This window comes from Colobus angolensis, unplaced genomic scaffold (assembly GCF_000951035.1).
Source record: "Colobus angolensis palliatus isolate OR3802 unplaced genomic scaffold, Cang.pa_1.0 Scaffold11, whole genome shotgun sequence".
In the NCBI taxonomy this organism is placed as follows: domain Eukaryota; kingdom Metazoa; phylum Chordata; class Mammalia; order Primates; family Cercopithecidae; genus Colobus; species Colobus angolensis.
The window spans coordinates 14,357,618-14,380,308 of NW_012112030.1; the positions used below are offsets into that span (position 1 = coordinate 14,357,618).

The following is a 22,691-nucleotide window of genomic DNA, read 5'->3' on the forward strand; positions in this document are numbered from 1 at the left end:
TGACGAGTTGATGGGTGCTGACGAGTTGATGGGTGCAGCACAGCAACATGGCACAAGTATACATACATAACACACCTGCACGTTATGCACATGTACCCTAGAACTTAAAGTATAATAATAGTAATAATAAAAGAAGAGAATGCAAAAAATAAAAATAAAAATAAAAAATCAGAATGGACTACTCTTAGTAGGCTGTAAGAAATTTGGTTCTATTATTTTAAACTACTACACTGAACTTTCTCAGTCACCTAATTTGTCCAAAATAGAAACTAAATTCGATTTCTTTGTATCTTCAAATTTGAAAGGACTTTCTGCTTTTCTTGATTCAAAAATATGTTCAAATATATAAAATTACGAAAAGAAGAAACAGATTAAGCAGCAATTCAATTAATTCAAGAAGTGATTATAATGATACATTTATAATTCTTTCACTTTTGCTTAACATATCTTTATCTTAAAATCATCACATCTTAGAAAGAAAACATCTATAAATATTTTATTAGTATTTTCTGGACTCTGGATTTGTGTCCAAAGACATTCTTTAACTGTCTGTACTTATGAGCTCCCTAAAGGTCCTGTCCCAATCATGTAATATCACATTTTTAACTTGTCTGCCTATTATTTTTGTATGTTTGCTGTCTCCCACTCACTACTCCCAACTATAATGTAAGCTCTGTGACCACATGAGCTCTGGTCGTCACGATCACCCTCATGATTAGCAGAATCTTAGTCACTTCCCTGTATCATCAGGGTTTGTGTAGGCATTTAGTATTATACACATTCATTGAATAAATACATAAAATACTTGCCTGAACTAGAGCAAATAATTTTTTCTCTCTTGGCTTCAATTGTTGCCCCTCTAAAATTAGAAAAGTCTATGTATTCCAATTTATTATTATCATTATTATTATTATTTGGAGACAGAGTCTCACTCTGTCACCCAGGCTGGAGTATAGTGGCGTGATCTCGGCTCACCGCAACCTCCACCTCCTAGGTTCAAGCGATTCTCCCACCTCAGCTTCCCAAGTACCATGTGGGCCAGGCTGGTCACAAACTCCCGACCTCTGGTGACCCACCCGCCTCACCCTCCAAAAGTACTAGGATTACAGGCATGAGCCATCGCACGCAGCCTATTTCAATGTTTTTTAAAAATGTGTTTCTCCAAATCACAAGGTTCTTTAGAGTTCTCTCAGAGTGTGAAAGGGGAAACTAAAACAAGCAGCAGTCCAGGCTGCCTACTGCCCTCTCAGTAGGGCAAATCATTTTTTACCTGATTTCTTCCTGTGGGTGCATGTTAAGGAAGGAAGATGGTTCTAAGTAAGATTTTGCTTTAAAAATGTGTACTGCTTTTACGATGTTTTAAAGAAACTTCTAAACTAGATTATTTCCATAAATCTGTCCAGAGTCCAGGTCTGATATACAGATGATGTTCGTAGGTTGGTTTTTGTTATTGTTGTTGTTTCATTTCACATGCTTGGAAAAACACTGCAAGAAATAATTATCCTCTCTGATACTGCACAAACTTTAACCTAGAATTGATAGCACATGTGTCTTATCAAAAGACAAAAATGCCCTGTGTATCTGGACCAGTCTGTGGACCTTTTATACGGTACCAAAGTACCCATTATTGATTTCTGGCTGGTGCTCAGGTCTGCTACTTCTTTGCCTGCTTGCCCAATTCAGATCAAATATTGAAACAACCACCCCAGTGATAAGGATCAAGTAGAAATAATGTATCTAGAGCAGCTATTCGGTACTTGTTGAGAAACTAAGAAAAATACTCAGCTATCTTTGATCTTAGTAAGAGTAACCTTGCAGTAGAGTGCCTGCTGAATTCATCCTATTTCTGTTCTTACAGTGGTGACTTGACTTCAATTACTGCTATTGTTATGATTATTATACATTTATTCTAATTTTTATTACAGTAGTTGTTTCACTGATGCTTTTGACAATGACATGAAACCAACTGAAGGTACAGGACTTGAATATCCTTGAAACCAGTTTTGTCTTAAACAATTGAGAAAGTGCTCTCCCATTTTTCTTAATTGTTTTTGTCAAACTGAGCATGTGGGCTAAATAGTATAAAATAAGTAATACTTTTAATTTAGCAGGTATTTGGATTGAGGAAAGTTGAAGTTTTTCATTGGGTTTCATATTTGCCAAATATATTTCAAAAATATTTGGCAAAACATTTTTGGTAAAATGAGTCACACACCAAAAATATTTATGAAATCTGGAACAATCTGAGCTAGTATTCAAACTGCCTATTTTTGTGAATACCAGGAACAACAACTATTATCACTGAGCAGATATTAATATCACACATTCGTTAGGTACTGTTCTAAATTACATCATTTAATTATCACAGCAACCTTGTCAATTGAGTATCATTAGGTACTATTGAGACTCAGAGAAGTTAAGTCAGAGAGCAAAAGTCACACAGCCTTTAAATAGTCTAACCATGTTTCCAACTCAGATATAGCCAACTCCTTAGCCTGTTCTTTGCCTATATTTCAAGGCCTTAAAACTGATACTAGAATTTTTTAATCGACACAGGCATTACCAGTCCAAGAAAGAGAAACAGAACTGGTAATGAGACGTCCTGAAACAGAATTTACCATGTAAAAACAAGAGACTTTCTCTTGCTGAATTCCCTGTCTATTTATACCTTTCCAGAATTCTTGGGAAAGAAAACAAGCGAAATTCATCAAAAATGTACCATCTCATTACTCTACTTTCTCAATTTGTGAAAATAAAAAATCATTACAAAGTAATTAGAAAAGCACTACAATAAGCCAATTAATTTCTTCTGTTGCTAATTGAAATCAAGAAAACAAGAAAAAAAGTAAAGCATAAAAATAAGAAGATGAGTTAAGCATTATCGAATTTGTCCAACATAGAGGAAAATACTATTTTAGGAACAGTATTAGAATCCTTCTAAAGATAGAGCATGTAAATATTTGATTCATAATTCAAATGAATGATTTTTAAATTCTGGTTGAGTTAATGCCATTTTCTAAGAAATGTGAACAGTAAATACTTGTTCTTTTTTTCTGGTCAGAAACAAAGAAAATTGCTAACCAGTTAATTACAAAGCAATTTCAGTTATCTGCCCTTTAAGCACGATCATCCAACCTCTACTGATGATTTCAGAGACAAAGAGGAGTCTCATTAAGGCAAAACTCTTGAAACTTTTCTTAAAGGATAATATGAAGGGAGAATCTCATAAGAACACAAGAACCTAATGGTCCAATGTGAAAAGACTTTTTTCTAAAGAGGAGCAAAAATGAAAATAACAATAGGAATAAAAGCCAACCATAGATTGTTATAGGCTATTTTAACTTTGGTAGATATTGCCACCTTTTTGGGTTATTGCTATAATTGCTTATATCTTAAATAAGACTGGGTTTTAGAGTCTGACTTTTTTTGCACCAACATCGTTAGTAGCAGCCAATCTAAACTTCTTACAACAGGCTTTTGAAAATTCTTTACAGATAAATGCTTGAATTACTTAACTAAATAGAATCTCTCTCTCAATCTCACCCCCCCACCCCAACACACACACACACAGACACACACACAAACACAGACATACACACACATACGCAGACATACACACAAACACAGCATTTTTTTCTTACATTTATAATTTATTCCCCCTGAGAAGAAAAATGTCCAGTTCTAAAATGACATGGCTTATCCGATAGAAAAGTACTTTGTGGGATGATTCTTAGCTAATGCAACTTTACCAATGATGGGGGTTCAACAACTAAGTTAACTTAGTTATGCAATTATTTTTAAACAGTAATAATTCCACCAAATTTTTCCCCTTGATCTGAATCCTCAAATAACGATATGATAGAGAAACTCTAGTATTCTCTTGGAGTCTTTCAAAATTCTCAAATATAAATTAATTTTAATCAGTTTGTAATTAACGTCTACATTAGTAAATAGATTTTAAGTATATGCATGTATGTATAATATGCAAACTCTTCAGAGATTAAAGGAAATAGCATGTGAAAATGTAATTTCTTAGGATTCTATAATTCCCAAGCTATTACTTGGTTAGTTGGGACTCATATTCCAAAATTTTAATCAATAAATAAAAGAAATTTTAGGAAGACGGGATTTATTTATTTAGTAGTATTTAATTCATTTATTCAAGAAATATTAACTGCCTACTCTGTTACAAGGAGAAACTATTGAGCCACAAGAGTGTAAAGCTACAGCCCTGTCCTGAAAGAATTTAAAGTCTAGTAGGAGAAAGACATTTTAAAAAAATTAAAACACAAGTTTTAAAAAACACAAAATAACTGTTAATAAGAACAATGAATAGAGGAAAGTACTTCACCCTTACAGGGGTGGATAATGCATACCTGCCCAAGCCTGAAATCTAAGGAAGCTTTTTTTAGAAAATGTGCTAAGTTGAACATTAAAAGATACACAGATGTTGTATGGACGCATCATTTCAGACACAGAGGATGGGGGAAAGCAAAAGCGTTATAGTTTGAGAAAGTTGAGAAGATTCAAGTTACTAAAGGTAGTACTTTATGTTTTGGGTGGAAGAACATGATTGGAAATAAGAGACAAGACTTAAAGACCCGAGAGAGACAAATCATGAAGTGCTCTCTTAGTTATACTAAGGATTTTCTATTTTATCCCGAAGGCTAGGTTATTTTAATCCCTAGAATTAGATTTCATTAGACTAAGTAAAAAAGGAAGGGAGGGTGGGAAAAAATTCACAGGTAACGGGAAAACTGAGTACCAGAAATGAAGGCCTCAGTTAAACTCTGTCAGCAAGGACAGAAAGAAGAAACTCGATTTGAGAGCTATTTTGAACGTAAACATAATAGGACATGGTAGACAACTTGATGTTGGGGATGAAGGTGAGAGAAGTGCCAAGGATAATAATGGCCTCATTTTTAGTTAGGGTGATGGAAGGCTAGCCATCTTATTCATGGAGATAAGTAATTCAAGTCAAGAAGCAGGTATTGGGGAGAATGATGATGAAATCAGACATGTTAAGGTTAAAATGCCTTAGGAAAATTTAAGTGTGCTATTTTATAAATAGATTAACATAGCCTGGATTGAAAAAAAAAAAAGAGAGTTCTAAGTTGGAAACTGTATCAGTCTGCTAGGATTTCCTAGAATACCACAGATTGGGTGACTGAAACAACAGAAATGTATTTTCTCACAGTTCTGGAAGCTGGAATTTCAAGATCAAGGTGCCAGCAAGCTTGCTTTCTGGTGAGGCCTCTCTTTCCTGGCTTGTAGACAGACACCTTCTCCTTGCGTCCTCACATGGCCTTTCTCTGTGCGCATGTGCTCTCCTGCTCTCTCCCAGTGCTCATGAGGACGCCAGCCCTATGGGATTAGGTCCCCAATCTTATGACCTCATTTAACCTTAATTACCTTCTTAAAGGCCCTGTCTCTACATTCAGTCACCTTGGGAGTTAGGGCTTTGGCATATGAGTTTTGGGAGAGGACATAATTGAGTCCAAAACAAAAGCATTGATTAAATGACAGGACAGACATGATTATCACATTTTACAAATGGAAAGGCTGGGGTTGGAACTGTTAAATTGCTTGTGCAGTTACAGAGAGAGCATTTGAAATGAAGTGATAGAGTGGACAGGACAAGTATCCCTGCCTATAAGGTACAACCTGAACAATAGCAAAAACAGCATAACACAAGTCAACAGAAAATTAGCACAAGGATAAGTAAATTACACAACATAATTCAACAGAAAATTAGTCAAGTAGGTTGTAGAGGCCTCATAGAACAACACTAATTTCTTACTGAGTTTCCAAAATGAATGGGATTAAATGGTGCCAGCCAACTTCAGGGAACAAGTTCTCTCATGACAATGAACGAGAATGTTGGAGACATTTTCTCAGGACATCAAACACAACTCCAGATCTTATGGATAATGTCCCAGGGAACCTTTAATACCTTTACAGAATGAGCCTCACTGTTTGTAACTCTGAAGAATGAAGGGAGAAGCACCTGCCCCAGCTGTGATTTGAAGCTGAGGTTCCAGGAAAACTAGGTATTTCAAAGCCAGCTTCGGCTTGCACCTATAAACCTGCCTCTCCGGCTGTGTTCAAACACATGAATTGTTCACTGCACAATGTGATGATTATCCAGCTTTCACCAGAGGGCTGTGCAAGAACAAAAGGCTCAGGCGTAAAGGAGAATTTTATTATTAGTTTGCTATTCTTATGAAACATACATATAGCAAAGGAATTGCCTTGCTGTTAAAAGAAATTTTGTTAAGGAAACTTTATGAAAAAGATGCTTACATTGCCTTTAAAGTAACTATACAGGTATTTAGAAGAAAAAATAGAATTTTATTTAAAAAAGGACTGAGTTGGGCACTGAGTTCAGAACCACATTTTCAAAGAGTAAGGAAAAGTGTAGACACCTATTGAACTAACTTAAAATTCCATGAGCATGGATTCCAGCATTAATTATATGTCCAGCAAAATGTATTTTATTACGGCACATGTGCTGATGTTAGAGACTTCCCATTTCTTTTCTGCTACATTTTGAGTTATTTTGAACCCCAGGCCCAATTAAAATGGGTAGTTCAAGCACATACTGTTGAATGTGCACAGTTCATCAGGATTCTTAGGTTCCCAAATGCAATCAGGGTGTTACTTTCAATGCGGCCTCTTCTCCCATCTACTCTCCCAATGCCACCCACTGCCATTTGTCTAAATAAACCAAGGAAGCCAGACCCTTTGAAACTGTGATGTTGGTCCCACTTTCTCAAGTGAGGAAGGGGTGGAGGAGAAGTGAGTCAGGTGTATGATTTGCATCATCAGAACAGATTCCACAATTCTATTATTTTTGTAGGCTGTGTAAGGGAGAGAAAAGTATCCCTGCTTATCAGTATTTCACACAAAGTTATATTTAAGGCTGGGCATGGTGGCTCATGCCTGAAATCCTAACACTTTGGGAGGCCAAGGCCAGATCGTTTGAGCCCAAGAGTTCCACACCAGCCTGGGCAACATAGGGAGACCCTACCTCTACAAAAAATTTAAAAATTAGCCAGACACGGTGGTGCATGCCTGTGGTCCCAGTTACTCAGGAGGTTGAGGTAGGAGGTTCAGTTGAGCCTGTGAAGTAAAGGCTGCAGTTAGCCATGATCACACCAGTGCACTCCAGTCTGGGTAACAGAATGAGATCCTGTCTCAAAAAAAAAAAAAAATATATATATATATATATATAAAATATACATATACAGACACACATATACATATATAAATATATCAGTGTATGTATAAAATACACACACACACATATACATACACATAAAGTTGGAATGAAGCCTTTGGAAAGAAAGAAGGCAACCTGGAGAACATGAGACTTCAGAGTGTTAGGAACCAGGAAGTAAGAGAAAAAGATGAAAGAAAAACAGGGCAGGAAGGTGGCAGAAGATAATTCCTAGATTGCATGAGTCTCGGGCTAACCTCTCAGCTGGTATCCATGTTAAGACATCAGGAGGTGGCACAGCACAAGGCTGAAGAGCAAGGGCTGGGGAGTCAGACATGCTTGGATCCGAATCCCCATTCCACTGGGTGGATGACTTTGGGAAATTTACTCCACCTCCATGAATCACTATATCCTCATCTGTGAGAAGGAAGAAATCAGATGACCTGGAGCTGAGGTAAGGAGTGACTAAAACAGCTATGCAACATGCTCGGAAACACCTGGCACAGAGTAAATGCTTGATAATTTCATAAAAGAATAAAATTGCAGAGCCCGGGAACTGGAAGGCAGCTTACTAAACCTCACCAATGCCAACATTTGACAGAGGAGGAAGGTGAAGAACCAAAGCACGCAGGTTCTTGCCAGAGTTGGTGAAAGTAGAAAACAGTCTTTCAAATCATGTTTCAATGGATTTTAGAACACAGAATATGGTGCTTTGCAAGGAGCCCTGAGTTGTCCAGAACGCTGGGCTCTTGTCATAGGTCTTTGGCCAAGTTTCTCTATCACTCAGTGTCCTCACCTAATAAATGTAAGGGTGGGAGAAATTACCTCAAAGTATTGTTCAGCTCCATGCTCTTGTAATATTCTTCCACTGAGAATATGAGTAAAATTACACTCAGGGAATGTGTTCAGCTGGAGTGGGAAGGACAAGGACTATTTGGAAGCTCAGGATGCCACAGAAGAGAGCAGAACAAGGTGAAGATTTTGACAAAGGAAAAGTGGCTGGAGCTAAGGCTTTCTTGGGGATCAGGAAAGGAGAAAACCAGAATGAACAAAAATGGAGGTGGGATATAGACGGGCCTCATAGATAGCTGTGTCTTCCAAAGTGTGCCCAGGGCTAAAATTCCACCTGTTTCTTCTGTTTATATAATTAACAAGCATATATGCAGGGTAGTGGTAGAGGGAGAGGGGGTTACTAGTAAGCTATTCACAGCAGAGTGCTTAATTTAGAAAAATGATAAATAAAATAACTTTACACTAAAGCAGTAAGTGTATTTTGTAATGCAAAGAGGACAGTCCCTTCTCTTAAACCGCATTATTTGATAAATTTAACATGTGAACATGTCACATGTTAACGTGAGTAGGCTGGAACATGTGACCACATGTTACATGTTAACATATGAGTAGGCTGGAAGGAGTTTTATGTATTTACATGTAGGCTTGAGGTAGGAGGCAAGACTTAACTCCAGCGGTGGGGCTCAGACGTTGGACCAAGTTGAGGACTAGCTAAAACAAGAATGGGGCAGAAGAAGCTTTCTGTAATTGTGTGTGCCATGTCAATTTGCCATTGCCATGACAACACCCAAATGTTACTGTTCCTTTCCATGGCAACAACTCAATGGCCTGAAAGTGACCATACCACTTCTAAAAATTTGCAAAATTCACCCCTTAATTTGCGTATAATTAAAAGTGGATATAAATACGACTGCAAAACTGCCTCTGAGCTGCTACTCTGGGCTCACTGCCTACGAGTAGCCCTGCTCTGCAAGGAGCAATACCTCTGCTGTTGCTCTACATTGCTGCTTCAATAAAAGTTGCTAACATCTCTGGGTCACCCTTGAATTTTTTTTTTTTTTTTTGAGACGGAGTCTTACTCTATCACCAGACTGGAGTGCAGTGGCACAATCTCGGCTCACTGCAACCTCTGTCTCCCAAGCTCAAGCAATTCTCCTGCCTCAGCCTCCTGAGTAGCTTGGACTACAGGCACCCGTCACCACATCCAGCTAATTTTTTATGTGTTTTTAATAGAGACAGGGTTTCACCATGTTGGCCAGGATGGTCTTGATCTCTTGAGCTCATGATCAGCCCACCTCAGCCTCCCAAAGTGCTGGGTTTACAGGCATGAGCCACTGCACCTGGCCTGACTTCTTCCCTGCGTGAAGCCAAGATCCCTGCCAGATTAAACCCCAATTTGGGGGCTCGCCTATCCTGCATCAGGCTCCTGGTTGACCATGTTTTTCTGCGAGATGAATGCAAGGAGCTCTGATTTCCTATTACAGGTGCAGGAAACTACAGGGAAACTTACCTGCTCAACATAGTTTTTTTCCTACATAGCTACCAGCTGACCCTGAATGCAACACTGCTGTGTAACAGTACTCTTCATTGTAGGTGTTTGCACAAACAGATACCATCTATGACTAATTTTAAGCTTATCATTAAATATGTGACTGACCATAACTGTTAAGGATTTTACTTAAATATCATGACAAACAACTAATTATGATATAAATATATGCCTATATACTCATATATATGCAGTGTTAATAACCTATTGCTAAAGACACAAGTTTTTTTGTTTTTGTTTTTTTTTAATGCAATTCATTGCTTAGCCATGCTCATCCACAAATGAAACCAAACCAAACAAGCCCTGATCCGGAGCAGTAAGTGGTGGCGAGGGAATAAAGAGAGGCAAAGAGAATGATCTCAGCCTTATTCTAAAGAGTTTCGGGTCAAGGTTCCCCAAAATCCTACTGCCCCAGAATAAGATCCCCCTTATTCTGCATCTTAGGGTTTTCTTGCCTGAAATGCAATCAGGACATTTCCTGAAGCTGCACTTCTTTCTGACTCTTAGGTTTTTAACGGTCTCAGCTAGTTTTTATTAAACTGAGTACAGTAGGTCTCAAAACTTTTAACGATTTTAAAAATACTACCTTTTCCCTTTCACATTCCCTAATTAAAACCAGGCTAGATTCTATAGTTTCCTTGTATATACTCTTAGACCAAAAACTTCAACCCATCTTGTCCAATTTAAAACTTCATTTTCTCCTCTAACTTGACAGATACCTCACCCACCCCATCCACCTCCCAGCCTCGCACCCCTAGACTCCAATACTAGCCAAGATCTAGCTTAGGAATAGAAGATATGATCTATTATTTCACTCTTCTTCTCTTTCTCTTTTGGCTGTACCTTTTCTTAGCTATGAGTGGGAGGAAAAGAGAAAGAGAAAAGTGACCCTCACACTTGATAGGGCAAGCGATTGCAGTCCCCTGTCTGTGAGCTCAGATCCTCCACCAAGGCCCCCTGTGGCTTCACGGTCAAAGCTGGCTACCTTGGGGTTACCACGGGTGAGTTCTTTGGGAAGCTTTGGAGAACCTCCCCACCAGGAGATTTAGCTCTGGCTCACCCTCTACCTATACAAAGAGTGGATCACATATAATTACCTTTTATGAGTTTATTTAAACCTTGAGTAACATCCACCCCACAAACCCCTGTTTTGTCAAACTGCAGGGGTGCAGGAATGCAGGTTGCTCCTTTGCCACGCCTTTTCTCCATCCTGGTCTTGCTTTTTCTTCATGTTCACAGAAGCCTAGGGAAAATCAACAAACTCTCTTTCAGAGCAGAAGTCTAAACTGGGGTAACAGTCTCTTACTGCATACACTCAAATCACTATAAATGGCTCAATTTGAGCTTCCTTCCCCACTGGACTTGGAAAGGTTAAGTGGACATTGTGGACTCACTCTATTCCTCACTGGGCTAATGATTCATGACTCTCAAACACGCCCACCTGTAAATATATGGAGGAGATAATGCTTGTTGTACCATAGCCATTTTATCCATTTCCTAATAAGCCTTGAAGAGTTATTTGACCCCCAATTGGTTTTTCGTTTACTTGTTTTTGTCTCCTTGTTGTCAATTTTTGCCAACCTTTTGAAATATAGGGTAACTATTATCTCTTCACTCTTAGGTCTTGGTAGCCAACTCCAGAGCAACAAGGGAAAGTAACACTCAATATGCTAACACAGATGCTTCCTCATCCAAAGCCATTGGCCCCTTTTCAGCCATTTCAGTCCTCAGATATTACCATTAGGGTAGAGGTGAAGTTTTTAGTTCCCAAGAACAGCCACATGTACCGTCTCCTTCACTGTCCTTAGCCATCAGACCCTTTGTTTCGCCCTGTGTTATGTAAGCCCTAAAAAAGTTTGTGTTTGCCCCTTATTACTACAACATTTTCACTCAGAGAGCATCTCCTATCAGATACTCAGACATTTGGCTAGACAAAGCAACAGATGGTACATAGGCCTATTCACACTTTTAAATGAGTCAAGAAGTATGTTAGTAGTAATAAAATAACAATAAAATTTTAGCAATGTCACAGAATATACATGTCCAAATAAGCTGGATCAAATCATTTTTGGAATACCTTTTGGGACTTTTTATGATCCATGAAAAAAGACATGTTAATTACTTTTACAGTTTTTTGATCTGAAATATTGTACTCAAATTGACTATTCATCTAATTTACCAGACTTGGCTCCAGATGACTTTTGTTTATTTTCAGTAATTAGATTTGCCCCAAAATATCCTCAGGGATACCCCCCGAGAATGTTTAAAAAATGTGCTTTCCATTCTAAAGGCAACTCAAACAAACAAGTGGAAAAAGAAAAGAAAGACAAAGAAAGTTGGCATATTCATTAGTTTTTACCATAGCAACAAACAGCCCCACAGTTTCAGTGGCTCATGGCAACAAAGTTTATTTCTCATTCATGTAGGACTCAGGCTGCAGACTTGTTGTCGTCCTGCTTGGCTCCACCTGACTCTGTGCATCAATGCTCAGCTTGGCTCCACATTGTCTTCTCATTCCAGGACTAAAGGAACAGCCCCTTACTGGGACATGCTGTTCTCCCGGAAGAAAGTAGGAGCAAAATTAAACCAAACCGGAGGCCAGACCAAATCACAATAGCCCATGTAAAGTGTCTCCGTGGTCATGAGTATAGGTTGCATCCAGTCACATTCTGTTGACCAAAGTGAATCACATGACCAACCTGACAAGGGATAAGAAGGTACCGGAAGTCACATGACAAAAAGTCTAGATGTATAATCTTCTACAGAGGAGAAAAACATGGAGCTGGGAACAATAATGAAATCTACCACACAGTGTGGGAACAGTGGGAACATCATGAGTATATAACATTCCAAAGAGACTGCTTTGGAAATTATCAGAATGATTAACCTCATAAATTATGGTAGGGGTATAAACCAAGTCAGCTTCATGCCTTGTGGGCTCCTGTCATAAATTTAAGTGTTCTAAAAATATATACAACATCTAGGGTATTGTTTTAATCATTTTCTGAACTCATTTCCTTTGTGAATAGTTTTATATTTGAGTTGTTACGAAGTAGTTTATTGATAAACATATATTACAGAATACTGATTGGAATGTGCATATCTGCAGCCTTGCCCCATATAATGCTCTTTATATGCAAAATTCAAGTTAGTGCTGCTATTTCTGAAAGAGCAAATCAATATTCTAAAAATGGGCTAGTCAGAAAAAATTATCGTTGCAAGGATTGTATAACGTATCAAGTTCCTCAGTTAAGGAAAATACTAAATAAATCTCTTAGCCACTGAGAGGTAAAATAAAGTTGCTAATGCTAAATAGGCATGCTTTTCATTTCTTAGCCACACTATTAAAATCTTAAAATTAACAATTATATTTTAGGTATTGAATTGTAGTCTTTATTTGTCCCAGAGTCCTAAATACACTTGAACAACTCATATTCTGGAATCCACCTGTGCTCACTAAAAATCGGTCTCCTGAGCCACATACCTCAGCCCAAAGTAGCAAAATATACAAGATGAAATGGGAAGGGGAGGCCCTGGAGTGATCTGAAATCACTCATCTCTATCGTGTAGCTCAATTCTTTTCTGTTACTGGATGTTGTTTCCCCTCTTGACCCACAGAAAATACACAAGTGAGTAAAATTCTAGGACAGTCCCTGAGATGGGCAATATCCTGCTGTTGAAAACTAAAATTAAGGCCTGGATTGAAGGAGTTTATGAGGCAAAGAGGGCTGGGATGGTGTGATTACTCTGTTCTGTCCTGCTGGTAGACTGATGGAATATGAACTATTTGCACTTTTCCTGTGGCTCTAGCAAGTCCCTCATCATGTGACCAGAAGCAACTACATGCATGAAGAAATGTAGAAAAATTCTAATTTTCAAGAAAATCTCCATTCTGTGCTAGCTGAGGTTGCTATCTCTGTATCTCCGAGTCCACTATAATTCACTTCACTTAAATACCCCCGTGACATCCTATAAAAAATTTGCTCAGTCACCTGGGTTATGTTTCTTTCCCTCTTCCTTACTGCCTACCACACTTAATACTGTCAAAATCTTCTTTAATCATCTAGATTTTATGCATTCATCCTCATTTTAATGTTGTCATAACTTACACTTTATAAAGCATTAAGGTATGTATACAAAATAATACCAAATTGAATCACAGCTGGATATTGCAGACATTAGGGTAAACAGGTCTCTGGCATTTTAAGATTTACTTCACAGTTTGTGCAAAATCACATTGCCTGCATCTTAAAAGCCCAGTCTTTTAATAGCAAGTCTTACTTGATACTTCTCAGTCCCTTGACCTTAAACTTTTTATTTTTAAACATTTTTGGCATCAGCAATCTTGCCTCTCCCAGGTTACGGCATCTTTTGAAAAGGATTTCTGTAATCCTTAAAAAAGAGTGGCCAGCTATTTTCTACAATCTTATAGACAGAGGCAATAGATAAAAACTACAATATTTAGGATTTACTGCTTCCTTATAGTGAAAGTCACTGACACAGAACTGAGTAACCTTCCAACCAAAACTTCGTAGTTCAACCTTTTCCATAGTTGTTTAAAATTAAGGGGCATGTTAATTTCTCGTCATTTAAAGTTTCTGTGCCCGAAAATACAGGAATAGAATAATTGGCCTCTCGTGTTCATCTCCAGCACTCTATGATTTCAATTCTGCAGTGTACAAAAACAAACTCTTTACACGTCGAGTAAAAAGTCATGGATCTTGAACCACATCTCACCAGGAGAACATGTAATCTTGGCAGGGATGCAGGGTTTGAATGAGGTATATTCTCCAAGGAAAATAATCACAACTGAATACACCGAATTTTCTCACTCAGCTTTTATGTTTTTTAGGATGTGGTCACTCTCCCCTGCTCAGTTTTCGGATGTGACTCTCCCCTGCTTGGTTTTATTTTGAGCAAGGAATCAAACTGAGTTTTTCCTCCTTGAACCAGAGAGAAGCAAACACATTGCTCATAAGAGAACAAGTTCATTTCAATAGAATAAGGAATAAGAGTATTATATGTACAAATTACCTAAACAATTCTGACAATCCCTATAACCCCAACCCTAAAATATATTATTTCTTTAATTTTTTTGGTAAAAAATTGTTCATTTTGTCTATGCAAAATAACTATTCTTTTTATCATGTATGTAGCAGTTGGATAGTCATAGAGTTATATTTCTGTACTAGATCAGTTTAAAAATACTTTAAAAAAGTATTAAACTGATCTAGTACACACTAGAATTAAGAGGACTGAAAGGAGAAAAGATGTGTTGTGAACTGAAATGAAGAAAAGCAGATCTCTTATTGATTCTTCACTCTTGGAATCTCATTAACTATCAGATGGAACTTGATGACTGTCAATGAATAAACAACATTTTCTCCATTCTAGGCTATGAAACTGCCCAAAGCCACCAAATACAGATTAGTTTGAAATGCACTTATTGTTCCGGCTGGAGGTGGTTAAAAAATCAGCTTTAGATACAAGAATTTTCTTCTCTCTCTTTCCTTCAGGCTGCTAAAGGATGCAGAAAATGAAGCTTATTTTAAAAGCTGGTATCAGAAGCTACTAGCTGCTCTCCAATTCTGTGCAGGTAAAGCTTTGAGTGATGAGTTTTCCAAGGAGCAGAAACTTAACAAAATTCTGGGAGATATTGGGGAAAAAGTCAAGTCTGCCAATGACCATCAAAGACAGGTTTGTTGAAATACTAATCTTCAGGTAGTAATTCTTTTAACTTTGGTTTACATTAAGTTTTAGTTTCATTGTTTACAAAGCAAATTCCTTGACTACACTTAGATATAAGATACTTAAATCAATTACTTTAGTCAAGTTTTTTTGAGATATTAATCTTCAGGTAGTAATTTTTTTAACTTTGGTTTAAATTAAGTTTTAATTTCATTGTTTACAAAGCAAATTCCTTAACTACACTTAGATGTAAGATACTTAAATCAATTACTTTAGTCAAGTTTTTTTTTCCCCACCTACTGTTCTTAAGTTAATGATAATGTCAATCACCAGGACATGGTTTTTTGACCTAAATAGCCATGTGACACACAAACAGAACCTGAAAAGAAAAGACCAACTTTATAGGCAGTTTGACTAAACAAGCCTGAGAAAGTAATCGCGTCAAAATGGCAGCACAATTCAGACTCATGGAGAAATAGATGAGGAGACGTTTTAGGGCACTTTTGTTGTTGTTGCTCAGCAAAGAACATTTTTCATGCAACAAATAAGATGAATTAAATGAAATAAATCAATGGCCTTAAGAATAGTAATACTTTTTATACTAAGATCTATGGATACTAGTCAAAATATGTGCCTCCTTCTCTGTGTTTATAATAATGGACCTGGCTATTATTTTTCTTGGAAGAATATTTGCTCTTTTAAATTATCTGCATCATTAGTTCCCTATACTGATATACACCATTAAGTAGTTTCTCTCAAGTTCAACATTCTAGATGCAGGGAGAGAGTGGACATTCATTCATTGTATTAAGAATATTATTCAATAATAATTAACTACCTACTATAGACTAGGGGTTAAGGATAGAAAGATGACCAAAACATGAGTTTGTCCTCAAAGGAACTCAGTTTCTCTCCACTTATAATCTAAAATCAACAAGAATTTTCAACAAAATGATATAAAAATAGTAGTAGGCAAAATGTCCCAGAATTCTTTCTCAGCCCAGGATTTTTCTTGCTGGAAGTCTCTTCGTTTAGTAGAAGTGCCAGAAACTATGCTACTTCACCTTCCTGGGAGAAAATGGAAAATAAAAAAGCAAAAGTTTGGAATTTATTCTTAAATGGGAGGTATATAAACTCCAGTACACAGTGGAACCTTAAGGCATATAACAAGATAAGCAATGCAAAAAAAAAAAAAAAGTTCTATGATTTTTTAAATGTTACTGTAAGTTCTTTAATTATTTTCTAATGGTAGACAAAAAGTTGATGGCAAGTTAAATAAATTGATTTAAAATTCACAGAAGTTTGTGTGAAGGTTTGGTCTTTATCTCTTATGTTTTAAAATCCCTCACATGTTTAAGATGTACATTATAGTTAAATAATTCTGGCACTTTTTTTTGATCATTTGCTTCAAGTACCAGAGTGATACTGACATTATTCACTCAGGTAAATATATTTATCTTGCCTTGACTGGCTGCTTTTGTGATAACATCTCTTTACATAGGAAAACAGGATGAGGAAAAGGAAGAGGTGGGAGAGGCATTTATAATTTCTCACAATTTAAGAAATAATAATTTCTCACAATTTAAGTTACTAATAGCTATTTTTCTACTTAAAAAAGTGCTAATTAAGCATAGCTATATGAACTGGGAGGAGATTTTACTTAAATGAAGGGAGCATAGATTCCTCTCCATGATATCCACCAGGCAAACCCAAGTATAGATGAGGCAAAGAACAACCACATACAGAGGGCTGTAATGCAATTTTTGTCTTTCCACTTTGCTCTTCTGGATTCTGGGAGCTGTGGATTCTATTATTTGCCAATAAGCCAGGAGTAAAAGCTAAGAAACTCTTGAGAGTTGAGTGAACATTATTAATATGATATCCTTGTCTTCTGCATTGGGCTCAAAAAGTTTCTTTTTTAATTTTCAATTTTAAAATGTACAAAAGAAATTTTCTACCATAGTTACCTCATGCTAGCAAATAGTAAGTCTTTCTAATTTACTCTTTCTAACTACTTTTTTGTATCCGTTAACTATTCCCCCTGCCTCCTGCTGCACTGATGACCCTTCTCAGCCTCTAGTAACCATCCTCCTACTCTCTGTCTCCATGAGTTCAATTGTTTTAAATTTAAACTGTCACAGATAAGTGAGGACATGTGATATTTGTCTTCCTGTGTCTGGCTTATGTCACATAACATAATGACCTCCAGTTCCATCCATGTTGTTGCAAATGACAGGATCTCATTCTTTTTTATGGTTGAATAGTACTCCATTGTGTATATGTGAAAGTGGACTAAAAGAAGCTTTGTTTGTTTTGTGATGAATTGTTATTATTTCCTATCTCTTTTGTCATAGGATGCACAATTTAACGGTGTTTTTTGTGATATCTGACCTGCCATGAGTATAGTGGAGTGTAGGAGGGAGGAAATATCAGAAATATACTCATTGACGTCCAGTAAACTATTTGTTCCTGCGTATTATTATTTCTGACAGCATTACGCAATTGATTTTTGTCATTGTTGTTACTATTGTACGTAATTTTTTTGTAAAATGCACTATTAACTATTGAGTGTAATTTTGAGAGTCACAAACTCAGATTTCAGAAAATTATCAGAAAAGGATCATGTTAATAATTACATAAAGCAGGGTTGGCTACGGAGGTCAAGTCCAACCCTTTATGTTTTGTTTAAACAGTACAGTGCTTTGACTGTTTTTTATTTTTAGTTGAATTTGAAGTCCTTTAGAAAGGGCATGCATACTTTAGTTTCCCATTTCTCCAACATGCCCTATTGTCTTTAGCCCACTGTCTTCTCATGCCTGAATACATCACCTGCCTGACCCCAAAGTCATCCAAGTGTGCAACCCTGAATTCAGGAATTCATTTAATCAATAGAAGAAAATTATAACTTGAAGGAAAAGTCAAGTTCTTTACATTTTCTTAAATCCTTTTTCTAATGATTTTTCACAGGAGGTACTGAAGAAAGAAATTGGCAGACTAGAAGAGTTCTTTCAAGATGTAAATACTTGTCATCTTCCTCTGAACCCTGCCCTGTGTATAAAAGGGATTGATCATGATGTAAGTCAACTTATTCCTCAGATCAATTGAATATTTCTGTTTTGTATAGTTTAGTTCACTGTATATGTTTGAAATGGCAAAAAGAATTCATAAGCTGACATTGCAGTTATTTTAAGGAAAAAGTAATTGAATCCATTTACATTGTGTTTTCCCTTTGATACACTATGACCAGTTGGGATCACATTGGCCTTATCACATGGTTTGTTTATTTGGAAACAAACTATCCATCAGTTCAGTGAAAAAAAAAATAGAGGAACACAGAGGAACATATCACTGGGTTAATTTCTTGACTCATCAAAAATGATTGATTTGGTGACCCCATGCAGGCTGGGTATAATTTCGTGGTTTATTTAGACTATGTGCATAACCATACCTAGTACATGAACATTAATCATTAACTACAACATTTCTATTTTGATTCAATTTAAAATTCATTGATTCTAATATGTCAGTGTATCATACAGTCCGTGATTTTACTCACGCCTGGAAAGCCCATCTTGACATTGTCAGAATCACAACTTCCTAAGCCTTCTCTTCCTAATCCTCTGTCATATGGTACCTCTTCAGTCACCCTTCTCTGACTTAGAATCATTCTTTCTCCCTTGTTCCTGATAAGCTTTATTATCTTCCTTCTCAAAAGCCCAAGAGTACAAAAACACTAACAGAGAAAATTGTGAATATGTTTGATTTAAAAGTGAAGAGGTTAAGCTATCATGCATGGACAATAAATGTTACTTAACTGAAGTCATAAGACAGTCAAGAAAACAAACCCAATAATTAGATGAAAAATTAGACCATTATTACCGTGAATGTAAAATGTTTTGCTAAAAACTTGATACCATCATCTTTATCACTTTGCCACAAGTAAGACTCGCTGCAAATTTTTTGATACATTTCATAAATATATTTTGAAACATAACAAAATAAGGCTTCAAATTCCTTAAACTGAGATATGTCTGTCTGGGCTGAAATCCAAATCGTTACTAATTTTCAAAAAATTGCCCAACTTTTTCATCATCAGCGGCATTCTTGACTAATGCTGAGCATATGTAGGAACTCAGCATTTCAAGGACACTGTACCTTAATGTAGAAAGAACAACAGGGATCACTGAGTCCTTGTGTTTTTTGTTTGTTTGTTTGTTTATTTGTTTGTATGTTTTTGCTTTTGCTTTATTGGCTTGTTGTTTTAAAGGAGAAGAGTGTTTTTGTTTTTTTGTTTTTTTCACTTAAAGTTACATATAAGTTTGGCATGTGCAGGTGTACCAGCTAGGCCAGGGGTCAGCTGCCCAGGAGTCACCACCCCTAGTAATGCAGGTGGGACCACACTCCTTCCCTACAGCACCCTACAGTTAGCTGTACTCTTCCTGCAGAAACTTTCCCAAGTAGAGCCACCCTCTGGTTCCATTTGCTCTGACTAGCTATGCCTGGCACAGGGTTGGGCACCTATGGGTACGACAATGAACAGGACAGACATGGTCAGGTGGCAGCATCTTGGGAAACATTTTAATCTATCCTCCAGTCCCATTGAACAAAGAAGTGAGAAATCTTACAGTTGAAATGAGTATGGAAAATCTCTCTGTTTCAACAGAAACCTTATCAACTACTGGAGAATCCACACTGGGGAGAATCCTTATAAGCATGATGAATATGTCAAGGCCTTCATTCAAAGTAAATGTCTTATTTGACATCAGAGGATCATATAAAAACTTATTTAAATGGAAGCAGTTTGGAGAAACCATCTATCAGAGCTCTTAATTTGTTGACTATGACAAAATTCATACCTTTTGAATGCAGTGTGACAAGGCATTTGGTCTGAGTTAATGTCTTATTCTGTGTCAGAGTTCACACATGCCAAAAGCCCTATAAATATAAGCATGGAAATCTGTAGTCAAAACTCATGCCTCATTATACACCAGAGAATTCACACTGTTGAGAAACCCTACAAATATAATGGATATGAGAAGATATTCAGTTATAGTGCCAGTCTTGTGGTACATCAGAGAACCCATTGTGGGGAGAAATCTTATAAATGCAATGATAGTGTGAAAGCTGTTATATGAGTGTGTGAGCCATTATAGCTCACAAGTGATCGTGCACCAGAGAGTTCACACTGGAAAGGAGCCCTATGAATGGAGTGAGCAGGGGAAAGCCTTTAATCAGCTTCTGTCACTGTCAGTCAACCACACTGGGGAGAAGCACTCAGGTCTGGTTCAATTCGTTTCTTAAAGTGTGTCTCTCAAAGGCAACAAGCAGGGGGCTCAGGTCTGAGCTAAACTGTCTTTATAAGACAAATTCTCAACCTTTGCCTTCCACCCCTACCCACAAACCATTAATCACAATGAGCCATTCCCTATTTTCTTTTAAATCACTAAAGGATGGACCAAGTGGGAGAGTGGGAAGAACTGAATGCAATTCTTCCCCACTACTTAGGGAAAACAAGGACTAGATATTTCATTTACTTACTGGTTTCTTTTTCAACTAATTTTTAGATCTCTGTCATTGATGTGTGCTTCTCAAGGACAGAGATCATATCTTCCTTTTCTATCTATCCAGCTTTTCTATCTTATTATACCATCTCCATAAAATCCTCCTCTAAGACTCTGACTAATTCTTACGTCTATGGGCATTCCAATCTGCTTTGTAACTATCACTCTAATCTAATATCTTATCATTTGCCTTTTTCTATCTAGAAAACCCTTGTTTCTGCCTATTTGCTAATCTATGTCCCTCACAATCTTCAAGATCTAGTTAACCTCTGAAAATTTTTTTCTTAAAATGTGAGTTCATTCAATGGTGATAAACTGCCTTGTGAATTATTTTCAACTTAATGTGTGTGCATTTATGTACATATATAAATGCAATGATTGAAAGCTGTTAGGGTTGATGTGTGTGTGTGTGTATATATACACATATATATACATATATAAAAAACCAGATTTAATAGGCTTTGTGAGGGTAGATACAGTGTCTTTTTTTTAGCATATAATGTGCATACTAGTTGTTGAATACATATTTTTGACAATTACTCAAATATTTACTGCATGTAAAAACCTAGATGTGAAACAATAAAAGCAGAATATCTCCGGGTGATAGTTACAAAGATAGGCTAAGCCTTGCCTTTAGCCTCCCTGAACTTGGGATAACTCAAAGAGATCCCCGCAAATTCCATGAGCAGAATTTAAAAACCACTGATCTATACTCATTTCTTGCCTAATAGAGAATTTGCGAATTCAATACCATGATATATTGTCACGTGATCCCTAATTAACTGACTTTTGCAACAGAATTTTATTGCTTAACAAGCATCCTCACCCATAAAACTATAAAACATCTATTTTTATTTATAGATAAAACATCTGTATTTATCTATAAAATATCTACTTCTTAACTGACCTATCAACACAAATCTAACCCAATTTCTAACTAAACAAACCCTTGCTTACTGAATCAATTTGAATTTTCAAATTGAAAATAGGAAATATCTATTTTCAATCTCTTAAACTCTTGCTTATGATTCAGTAAGCAAGGGTTTGTGTTTAGTTAAGATATTGGGTTAGATTTGTGTTGATAGGTCAGTTAAGAAATAGATATTTTCTCTCAGCTTCTACTAATTTCAGACTTCTTGCAGATAACATTGTTCAAGCTGATCTTTCAACATACATTGATGTCATATTTTACTAAGTTGAAAAATCGAAAGCATCAAGTCTTTTTCCTTTCTTTATATTAAGTCTTCAATGTCATCATGAACTCTCTAATAGTCTAAAGACATACAGCTTTTCAATGCTCAGTTGTAAAAAAATAAAAGGAAAACAGGCAACAAGGAAAGTAGAGTGAAAAGTAGTCAACATCACAAAGCCAAAAATGCAAACGGAATGTGTAATTACAGGAAATGAGAAGACAAAATCTATGTTGTACTGTTACTTATAAAAACAAGAAAATGTTCATTAGCTAAAAGATAAAGAAAAATGTAAGGATTTTTCAAAGTAACTGATTAGTGTCAGGCACTGTAAAAGGTATTTTATATCCATTAGTTCATGTATCTATCACAAAGAAGTATGAGGGAGAGCTTACTACCTCCACTTTACAGCAAATGAGTTATAAAGCTTAGATTTGAACCCAAATCTTTCTCAACTCTCTATTTTTCCTTAAAGTATTCTGCAAGGTAGACATAATGGAAAGGAAATAAAGTTTTTAAAATAAAATTTTAACTTTTATTTACTGACTAGCTAGCATAAGCCAATATTCATACACTGCTTAGTTCATTTAAACCTCAAACATATCACTACTGTTCATTGAGGAAAAGACGTAGTTGAAGATTTGTAATCTGTGAAAAAGCTAGCCCCTTGGTTTCAAAGTAAAGGCTCCACTT

General features: G+C 36.6%; 1 protein-coding gene across 3 annotated transcripts in view; it reads left to right on the top strand.

The window, feature by feature from the left end:
* PIK3C2G (phosphatidylinositol-4-phosphate 3-kinase, catalytic subunit type 2 gamma) overlaps positions 1-22,691 on the top strand; it is a 382,509-nt gene that overhangs the window by 199,815 nt on the left and 160,003 nt on the right. For all 3 annotated transcript variants that reach the window (XM_011954723.1, XM_011954732.1, XM_011954742.1), the window contains 2 exons: positions 15,077-15,257; positions 18,215-18,322. In XM_011954723.1, coding sequence (XP_011810113.1) covers positions 15,077-15,257; positions 18,215-18,322 — 289 coding nt within the window. The remainder of the gene's footprint in view (positions 1-15,076; positions 15,258-18,214; positions 18,323-22,691) is intronic.